The following is a 24,516-nucleotide window of genomic DNA, read 5'->3' on the forward strand; positions in this document are numbered from 1 at the left end:
TTAAAAAATACCTCCATTTGACGTTTCCATATAGCGAAGTCTCCATCGAATTTCGGGGGGTGAATACTTTTACCAGTCATCGTCTTGATCTTTACTGCTTCAGATGACGGTTAGTCCTCTTGAGACTGTTGGGCTCTAATACTACTTGTTGGCGCAGCGGGCCGACAAGAGGGGAGGGGTGAATTGCTTGAAAAAGGAAACAATACCCTCCTCGATCTTTCAACTCTTTAAGTGCAACAATAATAAAATAATATACAGAACTAAAGAAGACTCAGGGATTTGACTTGGTTACAACCTGAGTGGTTGTTAATCAAAGGCGGTTGAACAGCTCGCTAATAATCTCCTTCTTTGAAGGTGGAGAAACCTTTTACATACTGACATGGAGGGCACCCTCCTGCCTGAAGAGGCGGAGGCGCCTTCAACACGCGTTGAGGGTTCCTTTAGCTTGCTTTTCTAGCTCCTTTCGACTCCTTTTCTTCTTCCGAAGCTCCGATTGCTTAGGTGATTTTGGCCAATTGAAATAGGGCTCACCCGAACTCAATTTCTGGCCTTCTCCTCGAGGAGGCTTCCGCTTCGGCTTCTTATCACTTGAACATCGTGTACATTCTTCTCATCCACCAGTGTACTCTTTCGCAGTTCTTTCGTCCCTCGAACACACCGAGCCCGTCGACTCTCTTCCCGTGCCATCCTTCTCACCAGCTGCGTCTTCAGCTCGACTTCCTGTGCTCCTAATCTCCTGCACACTTAGACACATGGATCAAAACCAAACAGGACCTAACCTAACTTTGTTGATCACATCAAAACAACCACATGGTTCAACATAGACTTCCATATTTCGCCCTATTTGCTCCCGGAAGATTTTATCTATCATCCTTTGGTAGGTAGCTCCAGCATTCCTCAATCCAAAAGGCATGATGGTATAACAGAAAATACCATCTGTCGTGATGAAACTAACATTCTCCTGATCCTCCTGTGCCAAAGGGATCTGGTGGTATCATTGGTAAGCGTCGAGCATATAAATCCTTTCGCATCCCGAGGTTGAGTCCACCATCAAGTCGATCCTGGGCAGTGGGTAGCAGTCCTTGGGGCTGGAGCAGTTGAGATTTCGGAAGTCAATGCAGACTCTCCACTTATTGTTGGGTTTAGCCACCAGGACCATATTAGAGAGCTAGGACGAGAATTGTACCTCTCTAATGTGACATGCTTTCCTAAGCTGGTCCACCTTAGTTTGAATGATCTTATTTTGCTCCACCGAGAAGTTCCTCTTCTTCTACTTAATCGGTCGGGAATCAGGTAAAATGTGTAATTTGTGCTCAGCTACCTCAGGCTTGATCCTAGATAGCTCTTCGGGTGACCAAGCGAAGACGTCCCTATTGCGAGTCAGGCATTGGACCAGGTCCATCTTGACTTCGATAGGTAGGTCGCTTGATATACGGGTGAGGCTCTCTGGGAGATCAGGATAGAGTTAACCTCCTCCCAAGGGATGGGCTCCTCTGCTATAGGCAAATGTTCCTCTTGAATGGCGTGGATCCCACCATCCTGAGTTCGTTGAGCCTTGTGAGCCTCCACCTTCACCATGTTAATGTAACACCTATGAGAGACCAATTGCTCACCTCTGACTTCCTCAACCTGGTCCCCCACAGAGAATTTGATCTTCTGATGAAAAGTGGAGACTGCAACCCGGAACTCGTGCAGTGTCGGTCTCTTTCCGGTCTCCCTAAGATGACGTTGTATGAGGACGACGAATCTACCACTATGAATGTGCTCCTCTGCGTCCTCACTAAGGGTTCACTACCCAAAGATATGGTTAGCTTGATCTGGCCGATGGGTCGTACTTCATTGCCGGTGAAGCCATACAATGAAATAGCCACAGGCTGAAGTTCACTGGCGTCGATTTGCATGCTCTTGAATACACTCTTGAATATTATGTTGATAGAGCTTTCGGTATCCACAAAAACTTTGGCCACGCGATTGTTGGCGATAACAACCTTGATTATTAAGGCATCGTCATGAGGGAGCTCTAGCCCCTCCAGGTCTTGTGGCCCAAAGCTGATGAAGGGCCCGTAGCTTACTCCCGGCTGCATCTTACGACGTGTATCTCCAAGTGCCGCTCGTGAGACTTCCGAGCCCTAGCGGAGTCTCCATCTGTGGGCCCTCCTGAGATCATACTGATCTCGCGGATGACCATGTTTCCCCTGTTCTCCTCTTCCCGACCTTCCCCTGGCTCCTGGTTACGATCGGACTGTTGATTTTCTTGTCCCGCATTATCGGGAAGGGGTCTACCAGACTGACCTGCCACGGGTTGTTGGCTGGTCAGCATCCTCTGTTGAGTCCTGGGTCGCGATCTCAGGTGGAGGCAGACCAATCTCAGTTGTGAGCCGAGAGTCTCGGGCGAACTGGAAGCAATCACTTGTGGCATGGGTATGGGACCGGTGGTAAGTGCAGTAACGTGGTCCCCACGACCCGAGGCTTGGGGATTGAACCGCTGCCACACGTTGGGTCGGCCTGGGATCTTGACTGGGAGGGAAGGGTGGTTGGGCATCCCGAGTGTGTGGAAGAGGCTGAGCTGGTAGTTGGGGTGACCTTTTCTCTGGTTTATTGGTGAGAGTAGGCGCCTTGTTCGCCTTCCGCCGAGCCACCTGAGCCTCTTCTACATTGATATAGCTAGCGGCCTTCCCGAGCATCTCATCGAAGTTCTTCACGAGGTCTCGGATGAGATCTCAAAAGAACTCCCCCTCGGCTAGTCCATGAGAGAAGGCGCTCATCAGTATTTTTGAGGTAGCGGATGGGACATCCTGGGCCACCTGGTTGAAGCACTTGATATAGCTCCTTAAGGGCTCGACCAACAATTGCTTGAGGGCAAAGAGATAGTGGTCTATCTTCTGGTACTTCCTGCTGCTGGCGAAGTGGCGCAGGAAGACAGTTTTGAAATCATGGAAGCAGGTGATGGGCCTGTTCGACAATCCATCGAACCATTTCTGTGCTGAGCCAAATAGAGTATTCAAGAACACTCGACACTTAATAACGTCGTTGTATTGATGCAACAGCGTTGCGTTCCAGAACTTGCGGAGATGATCCTCCGGATCTTTTACTGCCATTGTATTCTCCAATGGTCGGGGCTTGTACCCCTTCAGTAGCTTCTCCTCTAGTACCCTTAGAGAGAAGGGCACTTGCTCATCGGGTTCCCCTCGGGGCTCCTCCTTGAGGACTATAACTTTTCCCTTCTTTGAGTCCCTAGGCGGGGAGCTTTCTGTTATAGAAGCATGCGGTTGCTGTTTCTTATTATAGCAATCTGGGCCCTTATGATAAAAATCTGGGATTGATTCCTGGTAGAAGACCGGGGGGAACTCCTCTGGCTGCTTCCTCTTGGACCCTCTATCCGAAACATGAGTCGGGTCCTTGGAAATGATAGCCATTTTGTATGGTCGCGAAGCAGTGGTCTGCTTTTCAGAAGCCACTTGTCTCTTAGCTTCCTTGAACAGTTCGTACTCCCATACCGTCAAGGTTACATTGATTCGCCCAATGCCCTCCATCTTCACGCTCCAGAACAAGTGCAGACATCTCCCACAGATGGTGCCAAATTGATCCTGTACAGAATCTGAGTCAGATGAAGGGGGGGTGGTTTTTGTTCTGGCGGCGACGGGGGTGTGACTGAGCCACCTTTCTTGTATGCACGTACAAGGATGGACTCCCACGTGGTGCTGACGGATGACGATGATTGAGTCGGCGGTACCTGTACTCTACATACACTCAAATATGTACACGGGCGTTAGAGGCAAAAAACCAAGAAAAAAGTCCCCAGAGTAGGCCCTCCGACGCTCAAGTTAGGTACTTTTCCCCTAGAAGAACAGTGTACGAAGGAGAAAGAAAGTTGAAGACAAGTGCAAATATGTGAGAGAGCGTACCTGCGTAAGGGAGAGTACCTCCCTTTTTATATGATAGTGCGTACTTTTTGGAGCCTGACTGATGTCAGAGAATGTCGGGTGTCAGGACTTGTCGGGTGATGGAGGACACGTGACATCCTCCTGTAGACTGAAGGAAGGTTCCATTCATAGGTGATTGCAAACCGTTGGAATATTCCTTGACAGTTCACAGTTATTCCCTGGCAGACAATTACGATTCCCTGACCTTGTTGTTACGTAGCGCCTTCTGTCCGGACCGGGTATGAATAGAGTAGCTCGGGATGATCAATCAGGTATACCACCTGGCCTAAATCGTGGGGGTCGGGAGCTGTGGAGAGATCGTCCAAGAGCCGATCGGGAGTTGGCTGCCCGGGAGTTTAGCTTACTGAGAGCACTAGGCCTAGGTACAACCAGGTCGTGAGAGCTCGACCAGTCAAATCCAGGTCAGGTATCACTCCGACTGCCTACTAGGTCTTAGACCAAAATGTGTTAGATCTAGAGTCCCGGTCTGTGAAAACCTGACCGGGAATCATGTTGCTGATGTCGTCACACTATCGTACTTCCTCTTTCTATACCTGTTGATCTCCATGTCCCATTGACTTCTGACTATCACGTCTCATTGACTTCTGACTGTCACGTCTCCTTTACTTCTGGCTGTCACGTCCCTTTGACTTCTGGCTGCCTAATTTTATCGAACCCCACCATCATGCACCATATCAATCTTCAAATTCTCGGATTCAATAGCAAGAAACTCACCGCAAGAGACTGCAAAATAAAATCAATTTGAAACAAATGACATAGAAAATAGAAGAACAAGAGGCATGTGAGGTTTAAATGATAAGTAAAGATAATACTAATTGTTAAACCAAGTGAAATTCCATGACTGCAGTGTAGAATGCAACCATTTTGCTGACAAAACAAGATGCAAGAAACATGTGAGATGCCATTTTAGGTTATTTTGAAGCAACAGTGTGTCATGCTATTATTCAACTTATTTTTCCAACGGTACGACGAAGGTGGATGTGGCGAGGCGCTTGCACACGACCCCGATGTCCAAGAGGATCATGCTAGAGGAGGGATCGGTGACCATGATCCCCTTGACCAGGAGCCAAAAGAACAACTCTTCCTGCGCCCACCCGACCACCCCATGGAGCCCGCTATAGCTGAGGTTCCCCTGCACCTCGTTGTGAAAGTAGGCGAGCTCATCTTCGTAGTGCGCATAGCAAGGGCCTCAGAGTTTGACCTCGAGAAGACAGGAGGCGTTGTCATAGGAGAAGCACTCGACGGACTTAAGGATCAGCCCACCGGAGAGGTTATGGTTCTAGAGGAGATCGTGGATGGAGGTGGAGCTCGGTTCAAAAAGGAATTAGGTTAGGAGTGAGATTTGAGGGGAAAGGGAAAATAAATTGATTAGAGTTAATATGTTAAAGGAAAAAAAATAAAATATTTATATTTACACGTATTTAATATTATTTTTTTTATAAATTTATATGAAATATTATTTTAAATTTGTTTTACATTTCATCTTAAATTCTTTGTAGATATTATATATTTTTTAAATGAAATATATTTGTATTTTCTAACAAATCGATCAATCATATAAATTTGAAATGGATTTTTTCATCTCAATTTTTAATTAAATTTTAAACGAATTTCTGCTAAAAGTTATATTTCAAATTCTATTTGTAATCTATATTTATTTTTATTTATTAACACTTATTTATAGTTTTGTTGCAGATTCATTTCAATTTTATTCTTACTTTTTTTTCAAAAAATTATATTTTATAAACAGACTACTAATTCCATAGCAAATTAATCTTTGACTTAGGTAAATTTGAAATAGATTTTGTAGCAAATTAATCTTTGACTTGCTTAAATTTGAAATAGATTTTATTTTAGTCAAAAAAATTATCTCTAATTTATATAAATTTAAAATGGATTTTTGTCTTTCTCAATTTGTCATTAAATTTTAAACAATTTTTTTTAAAAACAATTTTTTATAAAAATTATACCGTTTCAAAATTTGTTTGTAATCCGTATTTATTTTTATTTATAAAAATTTATTTGTAGTTTTATCTCAAATTAATTTCAATTTCTGTCTCAATTTATTTTTTAAATATTATATTTTATTAAATTGAAATGAATTAGTAATTTTATAGTAAATCCGTCTCTAATTTTAATTCTATTTTAAAAATCTGCCCTATTTTCTTGTAGTGACTACTAGTACACGTAGATTAAGAGACATATATAACAGAAATCTATTAGTGCAAAATTCTATATATAATCAAATGGATGAGTAGTAGTGAAATGCCTTTACATAATAAAACTTGTCTATATCATGGTGGTAAGCTAGAATCTGTTCACTTTTATTTTTAAAGGCATGCGTGCATGTATTTGTTGTTTATCTCATCTGGTTGTAAAATATGAAGTCATTATTTTAGTGGCTCGTTCAAGACGATCCCATACACTTTGTAAGAAAATAAATTATAGGAGCTATTCAACTTTAATCGAGCAATCTTCCTTGTTTATCTTATCATATTAAGTTGTAGATTCAATGGAAAAAAGGTCAATAGAAAGCAGCTCCTTGCTCGTTAAAAAAAAAAAAAAAATAGATTTGTTATCTTAACGGTCCCCCTAGTATCAGTCTCACGGATATAGAAGGAGTTTCATGCAGGTACACAGGTCATAGGCGCATGGTGGGGTAAACCTCAAGTCGTCAGTTACTGAGAATCAACCCCTGATCATTACACTAGAGATATCATATACCTACCGTCTGCGTTACATCCGGAGACAGTTCCTTGCTCGTTTAAATGTAAGATGAAGGATTGTCGATAGATTAAATATCTGTTTATAGACCCTTTGAATAGTTTAACATTAATTGTTAAATAAATATTTTTAGCAGAGAAAGACAGAATTCGAATAAAAAATATTAAAGAAATAAAGTCAAAATATCGTGCTGTATTAATGATATCCCTGTGTATTTAAAATCGAAATCGAATTCTAATTATTAATCAATTAGCGGTAATTCTAACGGTCCACCTGACTCTAACGATGGATCCGGGGACCGCACTGCAAGCCTGCGCGCTTTTATTACAAACCTACGACGACGACAAAAGACTTTCGACAGCGTACGGTTGGTTTCCGCAGAGACATATCCTTTCTCGTCGTCGCATGATGCATCACCCATCCATCCATCCATCCATCATAGGGCTATATTTACTTGGAAGAGTGGAAAGCAAAATTAAAGAAAAATTTCCACAGTAGAAAAGTTTCCGCCGTTTACTTCATTAAAATTTTCCGAAGGAAAAGTAACGCAATCCATCCGCGGATAATTTTTGAGCCAAAATCGATCATCTCAAAATCGGACGGAAAACAGCGGATGGAAAAAAAAATGACGTATGTACCCCTTTTACATTCACAAAATTACACCATATACAAAAAAAAATGACGCATGTAGTCTTTTTAACTCATAAAATTACACTATGTACCAAAAAAAATGACGCATGCATCTTTTTTGATTTACAAAATTACATCATAAGTATTCATCTTCCTCTATCAAGGTAAACAAGTGTGCAAAGGAAAAGATTTCTTCACCATTTCTTTTCTTTTCCTCCAAAGATAACTTTCCATAGTTGATTCCTTTCCTTTCCTCATCCACACTCTTGAGTAACATAGCCCTAAGGTTCGGCCATCACGCAACCCGTTACTTCACCGTCAGTTGTCATCCGCAGAGGGCAGCTTTTGCGTTGCCATTCGTCGATTTCTGACGGGTAAATTTCTCATTGTAATAAATTGACGTCGCTATAATTCCACTGACGCGACCCCTTCGGAAGCACAAATCACATCACGCATTTAATTCTTACGCTTCCCGGACTAACTCTCGACACGTTACCACCGAACGCGGGACCCACCGCTAGCGTTTTATTCGCACTGCTTTTTTCCCACTAGAATACGAACAATTATGCGGTTGGAAGTCCGCGTACGACCGTGCTTCTGAGCGAGCGTTGATCTGACTGTTCATTTTCCGATCCAACAGATCATAAAAGTCCGCATACGACGCGTAGTCCTCCGGACAAAGCTCGTCCACGTCTTTAGGATTCACTCAATTAATGCTGTTCAACTTGTTGCTTTATTGGCACTCCGTTGTGCCGGAGAACTGGAGAGAGACTGAGTGCTCGGTTTCGTCTTGTGGCCGAACTAGGGTTTGGTTCTGGAGATGGTGAGAGGGATGGTGGAGTTACGAATGATCGAGAACAAGATCGACCGTCAGGTGACGTTCGCGAAGCGGAAGAATGGACTGCTGAGAAAGGCTCACGAGCTGTCCGTGCTCTGCGATGCCGAGGTGGCCGTCATCATCTTCTCCAGCCGCGGCAAGCTCTATGAGTTCTGCAGCCTTCCAGGGTAAATTCTGTTGATTAAGTATATAGGTCTAATAATTGTGCGAAAATGGGAACTTCGAACCACAGCGCAAAGAGAGCTCTACTTCAAGCATCGAGTGTTCATCCAGTAAATTCTCTACTAAAAGACGGCTGAGAATAGATATCTACTTCTTCATTCTTTTGATCTGTAAAAATTAAATAACAAATCGAAAATGATTTAGGGTTTCATCTTATTGTTACTATTTCTGTTAATTTTATGTTTTCTTTCGATAGTTTGCGTCAAACAAAATATGAGAGATTAGTTGTTGCATGCTTAGATTTTTTACTTGAATATGTTTAGTTACATATTCATACAAGGAGAAGCAGGGGTTTTTCATGTTTGTTACCGAATCATGTGTTTCTTCTGATATCAGGTATAGTTTACTTTTCTCATTCCACATCAAAAGGAACTTAAATTTTGAGTTATTCTTGTTTCAGATCGGAACTTGTTTTCCATGATATATATATAGGTAAAGCGAACAGTAAACTATGAGACCTTAGTTGAACATTTCTACAATAGCTTAAATTTCAAAGTAAATTTTGTTTCAGATTGGAACTTGTTTTCCGTGATATATATGTGAAAGCGAACTGTAAATTAGGAGAGCTAAGTAGAACATTTCTACTATACACTTTAAATGATTTCGCAAATAAAAATTTAACGATCCATCAGCGTCAAAATATGGAATCTTCTCATATTTATTTTAGTAGAAATGAAGCTTGTCTAAAATCCTTATTCAATATCTATCTCCTTGGAAATCAGAACCAACTAAGCCTTCCACCCTTCTAGCTCTTTTCCTTTACATAATCCATAACATAAAACTCACAATATTAGCACTCATTAGAATCTGTTCTATGTATCTGAACTGTTCTTCCTTATATGCTACCTATATTTAGCCGAACTAACTTTTGGATCTATAAATAGTTATATTTTTAGGTATATACTTCGAATTATATATACATATATCAGATCAGTTGATACTTTAAAACATCTCCTCTTATAATTTAGAGCGTATACTTTAAATTATATGCCCTATAATGTTCTTGTCGTTAAGTAAATGCATTGTATTTTGCTAGCTTTAGAATATTTCCTCTCATAGTATGTCAATTAATCAGTAATACTTATGATATTCCTCTCTATTTCCTTGACTTATCTAATTTTCTTAGTATAAAAGAATGATGCTCCATGTGATGAGCGTATAAGTTAAATTTATCCCAAAATGTCACATTTAAGTTTTAACATACACGTCATTGTAATTGTACTGAGTGTATTTGTGCTATTTGTTAATTATAGCTAATCTCATATTTGTTAACTTACCCTTTTTGTTTGCAAAGATAAAAGGACATAATTTATTTGTCATTCCTTGAGAAAGAAAAATTGAGGAAAATTTTTGATCTTCTAATTCCAAAGACTTAAGTATTAAACAGACATTCATCTATATATGTTATATGAAATCTTCTTATATGGCCAATGTTTCATATGAATTACTTTTCTAAAAGGAGTTTGAAAATCATTTTTTCATTATCCTCATTAATAGTATTCAGCTAGACTTTACAAAATCTGATCATATGCCCTATCAAGAATTAATGTACTTTAACAATAGATATCTAGATTAAGCATAATATGATTTTAATGCTATAAGCACAAACTCGGTGACAGAGCAAAACAAAATAAGCACTCCCATTATCATGTGAAGGATACAAATCCTGAAAATCTACATGTGAACCAAGTTGACTTGATTATTTCTAAATGTAGGCAAGACAAAATTTGAAAAGCAATGAATAAAGAACAAAAACATACTTAGACTCACATTTGTCAATATATAGTAAGCGTTGCAAATGAAGGGCCCTATATCCTATCTACGAAAGTTTTTTCTTTAATATTTTTATGTTGCATTTAAATATTATTTGAGATACAAATTTGTTTTGTAGTCATTTCAATTTACAATGGTGCATTCAATTTATAAGACCTAAGTAATTGCATTTTATTAGAATGCAATTTGATATGGCTTTGAATAAAGTATTACCTAGTAATTGTCTCAAATCTTTTGTATGATTTCAGTTCTGATAAACCTCTAAATTTATGGCTAACTCCAATTTATTTTGTTTGTCTTCTTAATCAAGTTCCGTATAAGTCTTTCAATCCATACATAGACTATAAATCTTCAGATCCTTGATGATGGAGAATGATCAAATATTGGTTCAAGAATGTTAGGCGTTGTGCATCTTATTGTGATCTCATCATGTTGTACAAGAATTATTTCACTTTATTTTAAACTGCATTATTAATGATTCTCCATTATTTGTATTCCTAGTATGATGAAAATACTTGAAAGGTATAAAAAATATAGCTATGGAGGTTCTGAAATCAACTTTCAAGTCAAGGAGAATCAGGTATTTTGTGTATGAATTTTTCAACATACTCAATAGTTGACAATTTTATCTTTTCCCATGTTTTGTACACTGAATCAATTTATATAACACTTAAACAAGTCCGATTAGCGACCTCAGTCACTAATTGCGGTTCTTCTTGTGGTGATCTATATATATTGTCTTAGCTTGACAGTGATCTATATATATTCTCCATTATATATTTACTTTAGGAATAGTGTAATTCACACAATTAATACTGTTCAACTTGTTGCTGTAATGGCACTCCGTTGTGCCGGAGTACTGGATAGAGACTGAGTGCTTGGTTTCGTCTTGTGGTCGAACTAGGGTTTGGTTCTGGATATGGTGAGAGGGATGGTGGAGTTACGAATGATCGAGAACAAGTTCGACCGTCAGGTGACGTTCGCTAAGCGGAGGAATGGACTGCTGAAAAAGGCTCACGAGCTGTCCGTGCTCTGCGATGCCGAGGTGGCCGTCATCATCTTCTCCAGCCGCGGCAAGCTCTATGAGTTCTGCAGCCTTCCAGGGTAAATTCTGTTGATTAAGTATATAGGTCTAATAATTGTGCGAAAATGGGAACTTCGAACCACAGCGCAAAGAGAGCTCTGCTTCAAGCATCGAGTATTCAGTATCTAGTAAATTCTCTACTAAAAGACGGCTGAGAATAGATATCTACTTCTTCATTCTTTTGATCTGTAAAAATTAAATAACAAATCGAAAATGACTTAGGGTTTCATCTTATTGTTACTATTTTTATTAATTTTATGTTTTCTTTCGATAGTTTGCGTCTAACAAAATATGAGAGATTAGTTGTTGCATGCTTAGATTTTTTACTTGAATATGTTTAGTTACATATTCATACAAGGAGAAGCAGGGGTTTTTCATGTTTGTTACCGAATCATGTGTTTCTTCTGATATCAGGTATAGTTTACTTTTCTCATTCCACATCAAAAGGAACTTAAATTTTGAGTTATTCTTGTTTCAGATCGGAACTTGTTTTCCATGATATATATATCGGTAAAGCGAACTGTAAACTATGAGACCTTAGTTGAACATTTCTACTATAGCTTAAATTTCAAAGTAAATTTTGTTTCAGATTGGAACTTGTTTTCCGTGATATATATGTGAAAGCGAACTGTAAATTAGGAGAGCTAAGTAGAACATTTCTACTATACACTTTAAATGATTTCGCAAATAAAAATTTAACGATCCATCAGCGTCAAAATATGGAATCATCTCATATTTATTTTAGTAGAAATGAAGCTTGTCTAAAATCCTTATTCAATATCTATCTCCTTGGAAATCAGAACCAACTAAGCCTTCCACCCTTCTAGCTCTTTTCCTTTACATAATCCATAACATAAAACTCACAATATTAGCACTCATTAGAATCTGTTCTATGTATCTGAATTGTTCTTCCTTATATGCTACCTATATTTAGCCGAACTAACTTTTGGATCTATAAATAGTTATATTTTTAGGTATATACTTCGAATTATATATACATATATCAGATCAGTTGATACTTTAAAACATCTCCTCTTATAATTTAGAGCGTATACTTTAAATTATATGCCCTATAGTGTTCTTGTCGTTAAGTAAATGCATTATATTTTGCTAGCTTTAGAATATTTCCTCTCATAGTATGTCAATTAATCAGTAATACTTATGATATTCCTCTCTATTTCCTTGACTTATCTAATTTTCTTAGTATAACAGAATGATGCTCCATGTGATGAGCGTATAAGTTAAATTTATCCCAAAATGTCACATTTAAGTTTTAACATACACGTCATTGTAATTGTACTGAGTGTATTTGTGCTATTTGTTAATTATAGCTAATCTCATATTTGTTAACTTACCCTTTTTGTTTGCAAAGATAAAAGGACATAATTTATTTGTCATTCCTTGAGAAAGAAAAATTGAGGAAAATTTTAGATCTTCTAATTCCAAAGACTTAAGTATTAAACAAACATTCATCTATATATGTTATATGAAATCTTCTTATATGGCCAATGTTTCATATGAATTACTTTTCTAAAAGGAGTTTGAAAATCATTTTTTCATTATCCTCATTAATAGTATTCAGCTAGACTTTACAAAATCTGATCATATGCCCTATCAAGAATTAATGTACTTTAACAATAGATATCTAGATTAAGCATGATATGATTTTAATGCTATAAGCACAAACTCGGTGACAGAGCAAAACAAAATAAGCACTCCCATTATCATGTGAAGGATACAAATCCTGAAAATCTACATGTGAACCAAGTTGACTTGATTATTTCTAAATGTAGGCAAGACAAAATTTGAAAAGCAATGAATAAAGAACAAAAACATACTTAGACTCACATTTGTCAATATATAGTAAGCGTTGCAAATGAAGGGCCCTATATCCTATCTACGAAAGTTTTTTCTTTAATATTTTTATGTTGCATTTAAATATTATTTGAGATACAAATTTGTTTTGTAGTCATTTCAATTTACAATGGTGCATTCAATTTATAAGACCTAAGTAATTGCATTTTATTAGAATGCAATTTGATATGGCTTTGAATAAAGTATTACCTAGTAATTGTCTCAAATCTTTTGTATGATTTCAGTTCTGATAAACCTTTAAATTTATGGCTAACTCCAATTTATTTTGTTTGTCTTCTTAATCAAGTTCCGTATAAGTCTTTCAATCCATACATAGACTATAAATCTTCAGATCCTTGATGATGGAGAATGATCAAATATTGGTTCAAGAATGTTAGGCGTTGTGCATCTTATTGTGATCTCATCATGTTGTACAAGAATTATTTCACTCTATTTTTAACTGCATTATTAATGATTCTCCATTATTTGTATTCCTAGTATGATGAAAACACTTGAAAGGTATCAAAAATGTAGCTATGGAGGTTCTGAAATCAACTTTCAAGTCAAGGAGAATCAGGTATTTTGTGTATGAATTTTTCAACATACTCAATAGTTGACAATTTTATCTTTTCCCATGTTTTGTACACTGAATCAATTTATATAACACTTAAACAAGTCCGATTAGCGACCTCAGTCACTAATTGCGGTTCTTCTTGTGGTGATCTATATATATTGTCTTAGTTTGATAGAAAGAGAATTAAAAATATCATGGGTTAGTAGAGTTGATGTAACCCAAGATATATATATATATATATCATGGGTTAGTAGAGTTGATGTAACCCAAGAGATATATATATATATATATATATATATATATATATATATATGTATATATATATGCAATATTATTTTCCCAAGGCCAAAAATAATGTTGCAATATTCATGAATTGCAAAGTCGGAGTACAAAGGAAAAAATAAATAGACAGAAAGGGAGACCTAGGAACTCATATTCATCTCATTATTGAATGGGCAATCTAAGAATAGTGGAAGCAATCTCTATTTGAGATAAATGCACCTAGATAGGATGTGTCTTCTTTAATGACTTAGTTCTTAATGATCTATTGCCTGGGTGTTAAAGAGTCTATTTAGGATTCCTTGCATTAATTTGACAGAAAGAAGAGGTAGTCTTTGAATCCTTGGCTAATTTGGGGTTGGCAATAGTCAAATGGTTGGAGGCTAGTTCTGAGACTGTATATTAGTATCTTATGCTTCTCAAAAAAAATGTCTCCACCTCATAATTTATTTGCGTCCATTGTATGTTAAACCATGTAATTATTTGGCAGTTTCTATTTTCTAGTTGTTATCTTTTAGCATTTGATTGTGCAAGTCTATATATTTGAGGTACTGAATATGTGAGTCATTTACCAACAGATAAAGGTTAAGCAACGTTTGAATTGAATTTGAATTCATAGAAGTCTGTAAACATTTGTACTAGGATAAATATTTTCTATGATTTTGCCTACAAACCCCGTAGTAAAACGATCTTCTCATATAATATTGATCTAAGTTATATATACCATAATTGCAACATAAACCCATATTAGACACTTCTAAATATCACTCTATCTGTGTTTTCCTTATCATTTTCCCCAAATAGTGACAAAGATTTATCTAGTCATCTATTGTTTCGAAGTAAAATTGTACCAAGTAAATCGCCTTTTTGAGATTATATAGTTATAGAATTTTATATCTAGGTAAAGCCATATCTTATTAAACACATAAACTCTACATTCTCCATATGATCGCTAGATTCTTGCATTTGTTTGCCTCGGTACCATAATTCAATCTCATTAAATCTTTCTAGCTAAAATTATCATTATTAGCTCCATTACAAGACACTAATATCACATGATGTCTTTAAACTGAACCTACTTCGCTGGCGTGCTCATTTTTTTTTAGATCGAGGATCTTCAGAATATTAATGTGATTCACAGGAAGCGAGATATTGCCATTTAGACGTTTAATTTATCTGATTCAAGATTTTAATTTGGCGTATCAATCAAAATATATCTACATATTTATAGTCCTTCCTTGTAATTATAGCTTGTCCAGAGCAGTCGTCAAGAGTATATGGAACTTAAAGCTCGTCTTGAGTCTTTACAAAGATCACAAAGGTGCATAAATCTTCAGTATTGTTTCTTTTTTTTAGTTCGATTATAATAATGAATTTTCGTGGATTTAACTATCGACAGGAACCTTCTCAGCGAGATTTTGGGATCATTGAGCGTTAAGGAGCTTGATTATCTTGAGAAACCACTTGATATGTCACTGAAGGAAATTAGATCTTCAAGGGTACTTAAATTTCAGAGCAAAATTAGATAATAATTATCATATGTATAAAAAATCTCAGGTTGTCCTTGATTTAATTTCTTGCAGACACAACAGATGCTGGACCAACTGACTGACCTCCAAAGAAGGGTATATGAACCCTATTTAATGCTGGATGCATATATTCTAAATTCCTCCCGTAGCGAAATATAATTAAGTTTGCATCTAATTACTGACAGGAGCAAGTCCTTTGTGAGGCAAACAAGGATCTTAGGAGACGGGTAAGAAGCTAGTATAACCCCATCACCTTTGAGCCTCGTTTTACAAATACATGATTTAAGTTACACAGACGATTTAATCCCATTATTTCCCTCTTATAATACCCAAATCTATTAGAATATACCTTCAATTCTATATGTTCATTTATTATTCCTCTTATAAGAGAGCTGGATTGGTTAGACTTTTATTTTCTTATTGTCGTTAAATCTAAGTTCCAAAATTGAACTATGTGACTAATTGTGTTTGTACATGCTTGCGCTATTTTTTATTCTCGATATTTGGTAGATTTTCAACTTTTCCTAACAAAATCAATTCAAGTTGTTTCCTTTAATATATTAACTAGAGTTTTCTTCGACGAGTACAGTTGGAAGAAATCAGCCATACCATTCATGGGGGACACGCTTGGGAAAATGGTGTTGATGCCGTAGCTCAACCACAACAACATTCACACGGTGATGATGGCCTGTTCTACCCATTGGAGTGCCAGCCTGCTCCACAAATTGGGTACATATCGTCTCAACTCAATTTTTAATCATTAATATTATAATTGGCACTTGCAAAAATCTGTTATATCTTTGCTCGATCTGTGCAGATTCCAATCTGATCAAATTGTTGGCACCAGTTCGGCGACTGCTACTTTATGAGTGGATGGCTTGCATGATTCATATATTAGAGATAATTATGGTCTACAATTATAATACTAAGACTTTGACGTTCTTAGTTTTGATCACGTCCCCATCCTTAATTAATGTGTGTAATTACTTAATTAAACTTCCGTAATCTGATCGTGACCGTCTAAATATATGTCTAGATACTCTTATCTTTGTCTACTTGCAAAAATAAAGACAAACTTTCATAATGCTGCAGGTCTGGTTCCAGCCCTCGTGATTACCCGGGCCGTGAGCTACGTCGATGTCATCATCCGGTTGCTTTCTTTCTCTCTCCTATTTTCTTTATTTCTCCTATAATAAATTTAGGTTTTTTCTTTCTAATTGTCATTGGGCTCGAATAGGAGAGTAGATCTCTTAGTCCAAAAAAAATAGATCAGGAGATAGATCACTCCTCGTAATTATGATCGGATCGTGGTCATAATTCGGCCATAATTGATTGCGATCCCTCCTTGGATTCATCATCTTCAGATTATAGTTTGGATCGGGACAGATGGTCGGAGGTCCCCCACTTAGTGACCAGTAATCTGGCCACTTGTCCACCTCCGATCCAACGGCCTCCGACCGTTCATCCTAATCTAAACTTTAGCATGGGAAGACAATAAATGTAGAGAGGGATCATAATTAATTATGGTTGAATCACGACTACAATTCATTCGTAATTATTTATGGTCCATCTTCTAATCTACTTGTTTATGGACTAAGAGATCTGGTCTCCCCGGATAACATTGAATGTGGCTCTACCATTGGATCTAGTACATGAGCATGCAAATAGTCTAACTATCCGGATGTGTGCTATATGCCATTCTCTAATAGTAGTTCTATTATTGCATAAATTATTTTGTGTTTTATCCTTTTAGCTTAATTACATTTTACCTTTTTTGGTTTAACTATATTTTATCTTTTATAGTAGTTAGTTATGCAATAATAAACAAACACATGATAGTCTTGTGATTTGTGAATGAAGTCGCCTTTTTTGTTTGGTTTGCAAATACGCAAAATACAGAAAAGAGGGAAAAAAAAATGAAAACTAATTGGAATTAATGTTAATTAACATCTAAATATTTAGAATTTGTTGCTATCAGATTAATGCCATTTCTCTGATTTAGATTGTTTATTACATTTGACTTCATCCTGTGAAACGGTAATTTGATTCAGATTAATACTTGAAAATTTCACGTTTCCTTGATTCATTCTAATTTTCTCTTAAATTCAAACTGAAAGATTATGACGTGCGTATAATTTGGTTCCGTGATTAAGAAAAATAAGTGTATGATTAAGGGGGAGAAAATTCCTACGATAAATTGTATGTTTCTTTTTATTGTTTAAAAAGTAAATTTTAATTATTTCCTTAAAGTATAAGTTGATTTGATAATTCTTTTGATATTTTTTGGTCCATCACTGAATGGATCGCGATGGATCGAAATGAATTATTGGTGCTTGGAATCAAAGTTTCCCTGAAATACTAGAATAAAATGATTATTAAAGAATAATTAAAAGTGCTTATATTTTTCAATTTCATGATCTATAAAAATAGTTTATTTTTCTTTAAATTGGTTTTATTTTTTGAAGAATATTTTACGTGAGAAAAATAAGAAGCAAAATTTTCTAATAATATTAAGTATTTTTTCCAGAATGAAATAAATAGATAGATACTAACCTTTTATTATTATTTTTTCTTTATTAAAAATTTAAAATTAAAAAAAAAAACAAAAAACAAAACAAGTAAGGTTGGCAATTGTTGTCATTTCTGTTTAAACCAGACGTAATAAAGCTTGTTCAACTTCGATTGCCACCAAATCAAAACTTGCACTCGTTGCTTTCCTCCATTTCCATTTTTTATTTATAAAGCTTGCAATTCCAATCAAGTTATTTCCTTCCTATATATCGTCCACCGCTCCCTTCCCCTTCTTCCTTGATCTTGATCGGGATTAGGGTTAAAGTTCTCTGTCTCCAGTCCCGATCGCGATGGCGACCGACGATCAGCTGTCGCGGCTCATCTCCGAGCTCTGCTCTCGCCTCGTTGCGCTCCTGAACCGGGCACCCGCCCTGCCTCCCGCTGGAGCCCCGCCTGCGCCGAGGAGGCGCCTGCCTCGGCGGATGTCGCCCGCGGGTTTCGCCTCGCTCCTCCTCGGCGCGTCGCTCGCCCTCATGCTCTGTGGCTCCGTCACCTTTGTCATCGGGTTCATGCTGATGCCCTGGGTGATCGGGCTCGTCATGGTGTTATATTTCGCTGGGATCTTGTCCAATTTGTCCGCGGGGGGGAGGGCCTTCCTTTTCCCCAATAGCTGCCCCTCCATCCCCAAGGAAATGTCAGGTATAAAAGCTGTATCGTCCCCTCATTTTTTTATTATCGATTTAATGAATCGTCTTTCCAATTCTCCTTCAAGATTGTCGATCTATTCGGTTTCTCATACTCTCTGCAATGTTCTACGCTCATAGTTTTGTTTATTGCATCTGTGTTGTCCAAAATTCGGTACAATGTCCTTATCCAAAAAGTTTAACTATTTTCGGTAGGTAGTTAATGAACCTTTTGCACGCAACTGCATCTTTAAGGAATCCTTGTGAGTGCAAAAAATAATAAACGATCTTCTTTCCCTCCTAAACTAAATTGTTCCGCAAAGAGAGACATTTACCTACACGTATTTCTTTTGTGCTAACAAAATAATAATTACTCGTCTCCATCCATTTGATATACTGATTTAGGAGTAGTCATCTTTTTTTTTCTCTATATTCACATTTTTTGTGCATATCCCTATTAGATATCATCTCCATGATGCCTGTTTACTTCACTTTCAATGGCCACATTGTCTGATTCGTCCAAATCTGAGTTACTGCATGCACAGGCACCCTTCACTTTGAACTTCCTCCCTTATTTTAAATACCTCACTTTCTTGTATTTTAACATCCTTGTCATCTTGTAGAAGTGGTACAATTTTCACTTCGTATTTTAATCTTTTTCATAGAACCTATGATTTTTATTTAATTATATGCTCTTTTATTTTAAGCTGATCTTTATACCACTTACATCTAAGGCAGCTTGATGCAACCGGAAAAAATAGCTTCCAGAAATTAAAATATCCTTCAGAGAATGTATATGTTGCTTGATTGAAAAAATGCAGTCGGGGTGTCACAAATCAAATATCATAATTCTTTTGAGAATTTTAATGTTGAGAAGTCATTTTATTTGATTGAAAAATTAACTCTATGGATGTTATTTATGTGTCTATTGCCAATGCATATATTCTGTTTCTTTAGTATGATGCCATTGATATCCTATCTTGAATTTTTATTTTCCTGTATTATTTATGTGTATCTTTTGAGCGGCATAGCGTACAAAGCATTTATTAACAGCTGTCTAGCAGTATGTAGTTCATTTGTAATGTTGGAACACTCTTCCATAATGGTCGTAAAATTTCTTCTTTAAAAATTTTAGACGGCAACACATTAAAATAGATACACCTTTTGTCTGAAATATTTCTTTGACTTTACATTCTTTCACCAATATGATTGGGACAAGTCCTGTAGTTGCATAAGCCTTTTTTCTTTGTCCATCCATTTGAATTACTCAGTTATATGATTAGTTATCTCATTTTCTAAGAATTGGTTATCTAACTGAAGCTCAAATTCTGCAAAAGAAAAGAAAATTGTAACAACTAAATCTCCAGTTTGTCAATTGTTATCTTGATTCTCTGCCCTTCTAATTTGATCAATCTTCTTTTTGTTAAATAGTATCACTGATCACATGGATTGACACTTGCCTATTCCTAACATATTCTATTGGAGCATAGTCCAGCTTTTGTAATTTGTAAAAAAGTTTCTCATTAGAAGACTAAGATGATATTGCTTAGGAAATAGCTTTCTTTTGTGTCACTTCTTGGCGTCCAAATGTCACCGCCATATATAGGGTATCATATGTCACATCTTGTGCTATTGTGTTATTCACCTAATACTGGTACACAAAATGAGATGAAGAAATTTATAGGAAATAGTTAATTGACTATATATATCAAGAGAATTTCTCATCCTCATATAACACCTGCTTTAGTAAACGTTAGCAATCAATCTTAGAAGCAGCAAGTAAGATATAATGAGTTACGACACTGATTCACAATCTATATATTTGTTTTTCAATGTTATGCCGTGTATATTTTTAATACCATTTGCTAACATGTATGCTAGTTTGATATATATTTTTTTAATGTAACCTCTCATATTTAAGTTTATTGAGCATTTATATACAATGTAAACTCAGTTATGTTTTTTTCCTTTGGGAAATTCTTAATGAAATTATTACTAAATGCTTATTTCTATTTTGTAGGATCACTGCTTTCTAAGCTTCCATCTAGTTGACCTTGGAGCTACAAATTGCAGTAAATAAAATAGTTTGCCCATAAACGACTGAAGGCAGAAACCATCAAGGATCTTGGCAATTGATGCTTTTTTTCAATAATGACTGCTCTTATCTCCAGATTAATGGGCGCTTGCTCAATCTCTCTTTTATCCAGTTTCTTTGTTTTTTCTTATTCTGTTAAGAGTCATGTACTTGTTAATTGTGCACCAATTTGTCTTCTTTCAAGGGGTCTCCTTTTTACTGTATAGTCGCACTTTAATTACACCAAGTATTTCCCCGACATTTGTCTTCTTTGAATTGTCATGTTTACAGAAAGGTTATAAAAGCGACTTATTCTTTGCCCTACAGACACAAATGTATGTACTCATGAGAGTTTTTTTTTTTTTTAAGGCAAATTATATTGTTTACATGTCTTCCTCACCTTTTTCAAATAGTTTAAAAGCAATATTGATGGCTCTTTTTTTATGGGTATTTCTGATATTATCTTATTTTGTGAAATTTAACCATTAATCATGGTTTAAAATATCATCGAATTTTACTGGTCATCTAGCCAAGTCGCACCTGGGATCTTTTAGTGCACACGAGATGCTTCTATTTTCTTTTGCAAGGCTTCCCTGAGTATATCTGTCTTCTTCAGACAACTAGCTAATCCTCTGGTCTTCTTTATCTTCCTCCATAGGCAAGCAACAAGATTTAGACAGAGAACAAAGCATAGTTATCTATGGAACTCATGGAGATGTTATACGATACTAATCGACCAAATTGCATTGTAATGGGTTTCACATATAGCATCGATCTTATGCCTCAATAGAAGCTCTGTATAACTTGCTTTGCCACGTGGATTATGATGTTGGTATGGCATATTAGAGGCCACTGAACAAAAGTGAAGATTGCATTTCATGATAAAATAAATTCTCCACCATCAACGCAAATTGCTCCAAAATCAAGTTTGGGAGAGCCATTCATTCCATGGAATCTATAAGCTCTCCACAAAATCCATACTTCTTCATTACTTGCTTGACCTCTGGAGGTTGTCAATGCTGCACGTCATCCTCTGTTCATGACCCTTCCCAGCACTCGACTCTGGATGCAAAAAAAATCTGTGTGCTTCTTGTTCAATTCATTGTTAGTGTGACAGTGCAACATGAGAATGCTAGAAGCATCAGATTCTCTTGAACATAATACTGCAGATTAGATTGTTTTGATAGCTAGTCACAAGTGCATGCATTAACGAGGCTTGGGAGGAGCAAATGGAGAAAAGAGGCAAAATCTTTGAAAGCTTCAACTTTAAGCCTTGCAATTGAAGTATGATTTTGGCAGAGTCAGTAAAAATATATCCCCATGCAATTTACGTATTCCTTCCAGCTGTTCGTATAAACATCTACTCAGGGATTTCTTTCAGCAGAGGAGAAAGACATTTAAAAGTGCTAACACGATGTGCTCAAAGATCAATCTTAACTACAAGATTAACTTTACCAAAGAGATTTAGGACTGAGATTTCCATTCACTATAGAAAAAAAAAACAACCAGCAAATAGCGACGGAATTTATTTTCTGTCTCTAATTAGCGACGGAAAATAAATTCCTTCGCTAATATCATCGTTATCGAAGTGATAAGAAACCCTAATTAGTGATGGATATTAGCAACGGAATTTGTTATCTGTTGCTAGGAATTTGCGACAAATAACAAATTCTTAGCAACGGATGACAAATTCTATTGCTAATATCTTCGCTATTGAGGCAACGGGAAACCATAAATTATAAATTCCGTCCTCATTTTATGATGGTATTTATATTCTATCGCAAAATTCTCTATTTTAGATTTTCCTGACCATTTTTTTTCTATCTTTTCTCCCAAACTCTCTTCTTCTATCACTTCGATCATCGACCGATAGCATCTTCAACACACGCGGTCTTCTCTCACTCTTCAAGCGCACACCAACATCGTAGGTGTACCCTGGCTTCTTAGGTGCATCCCGACTTCTTGGACGTATCCCGACTTCTTGGACGCATCTCGATTCCTTGGCCATGTTGGTGTAGGAAGCATCCGACTATCGAACCTTAGTTTTGATAAAGGCAAAGGATTCAAAGTTAAATTAGTGTGTGACTTAACATGTTTAATGAGTGTTTCAGGAAAGTCCTAGCTGCGGTTAGGCAGGTGAAAAACCCTAAGGGGTGGTAACCTTAGGTCCTAGGGGGCGGTAACCCTAGGTGAGGGAAAACCCTAAGGGGCGGTAACCTTAGGTCCTAGGGGGTGGTAACCCTAGGCGGAAAGTCCAGTCGATCTGGAGGACCGGACTGACATCAGGTAATCTCTCCTGAGAGAAGTAGGTGAGGACGCGTTCCCCGTAGAGGGAACAGTAGGCGTCGGGTCGACCTAGGGTTTCCGGTTAGGAAATCCGAAGTCAGACCCGGACAGTCCGAAGACTGTCGTTTATACTTTACTATGTTTTATCAGATTCTAACGCTGTCTTGCAGGGTATTTTGCTCGGACTAACCTTGTTTTGCAGGTGAAGAACCTGCTGGAAAAAGGGAGGTCCGGGCGCCCGGGACCAAGTTTTATCCCCTGCACGACTTCGCCACGTGGAGCATCCTGGTTGGTTGGCCACGTCACACTCCAGGCGCTCAGAAAGGATCCAGGCGCCCTGAATGTCATATAAAAATAGGGTCGAGGTGCAGCTTCAAAACAACAATCTTCTAAGCTTTCTTTTGTGAAGTGCTGCCTACGAGACGACCTTGAAGTGCTACTACTCGACGTCGACAACCCAAAGCTCAGACTCTTCGATCTGTTGTTGTCGGTATTAGTTTACTTAGTGCTTTAATTGTAATTCAGATTGTAACTTTTACGAATTATAGTTGTTGCCCACCGGAAGCGATCAAGGATCGCGGGCCTTCGAGTAGGAGTCGATCAAGGCTCCGAACGAAGTAAATCCACTGTGTTCATCTGCTTGTGTTTCTTTCATTTCCGCTACGTTTTTACTCGAGTGTTTTACGATTTCGATAAACGTACAAAATAGCCATGAGCGCTATTCACCCCCCCTCTAGCGCTTTCGATCCATCAATTGGTATCAGAGCGGGGTCATTTTGAATCGGTGCAACCACCATTCAAAATAATTTTTCGTGGTATTTTTATTTTTTGGGGTCGATTAGAATTTAGCCTCATAGCTATATTCTAATTCCTTTTTCGCTCGAATCGGTTTTTCTCGGAATTGGTGCAACACCACCCGAGTTCGTGGTCCATTTTTTTTTATTACCGCACTACTAATCCAGGACCAAATCCTGGGACATTTCTTTTGTTATTTTTCGCTCTAGGTAAAACCGAAATGGCCCTTCAAGAAGGCTACAGTACTGCCCGCCCTCCACTATTCACCGGAGACGACTTCGGGTACTGGAAAGGTCGGATGGAGGCATATCTCCAGACTCACTTTGAAGTCTGGATGATTGTCAAAACCGGATTCAAATTGCCAACTGACACCACCAGCAAACCACTACCATACGAGGACTGGGATGCATCCTTGATCAAGAAAGTGGAAGCTAATGCAAAGGCAACCTGCACCCTCCAGTGTGGCCTGTCAAAGGAAGAACTCAACCGCGTCGGCCCCTTCAACAGCGCCAAAGAATTGTGGGAGAAGCTAATTGAACTTCACGAAGGGACATCCGACACCAAAGTAAGTAAAAGAGACTTAATTTTTAATAAATTATTTAACATCAAATTGCAGGAAGGTGAAACAGCTGCACAACTCCATGCCCGAATTCAAGATCTGCTCAATGGTCTTCATGCGATCGGACAGAAGGTAGACAACCTGGACATCATAAGGT

The 24,516-nt window shown here is 37.4% G+C and overlaps 2 protein-coding genes across 2 annotated transcripts; both read left to right on the top strand.

The window, feature by feature from the left end:
* The first annotated feature begins 8,010 nt into the window (after window positions 1-8,010).
* On the top strand, window positions 8,011-16,535 carry LOC121969522 (agamous-like MADS-box protein MADS4). The gene is made up of 10 exons (XM_042519662.1): window positions 8,011-8,303; window positions 10,633-10,711; window positions 11,036-11,235; window positions 13,568-13,646; window positions 15,173-15,243; window positions 15,322-15,421; window positions 15,506-15,547; window positions 15,637-15,678; window positions 16,041-16,180; window positions 16,269-16,535. Exons 1-10 carry the CDS (start codon window positions 8,119-8,121, stop codon window positions 16,318-16,320), a joined length of 990 nt encoding a protein of 329 aa, XP_042375596.1. The 5' UTR covers window positions 8,011-8,118; the 3' UTR covers window positions 16,321-16,535.
* Window positions 16,536-18,073: 1,538 nt separating this feature from the next.
* Window positions 18,074-21,045, top strand: LOC121969523. The gene is made up of 2 exons (XM_042519663.1): window positions 18,074-18,661; window positions 20,666-21,045. The coding sequence occupies exons 1-2, from the start codon at window positions 18,313-18,315 to the stop codon at window positions 20,695-20,697; spliced, it is 381 nt and encodes a 126-aa protein (XP_042375597.1). The 5' UTR covers window positions 18,074-18,312; the 3' UTR covers window positions 20,698-21,045.
* The last annotated feature ends 3,471 nt before the right edge of the window (window positions 21,046-24,516 follow it).

The sequence above is a fragment of the Zingiber officinale genome, chromosome 4A (genome assembly GCF_018446385.1).
Source record: "Zingiber officinale cultivar Zhangliang chromosome 4A, Zo_v1.1, whole genome shotgun sequence".
NCBI lineage: Eukaryota > Viridiplantae > Streptophyta > Magnoliopsida > Zingiberales > Zingiberaceae > Zingiber > Zingiber officinale.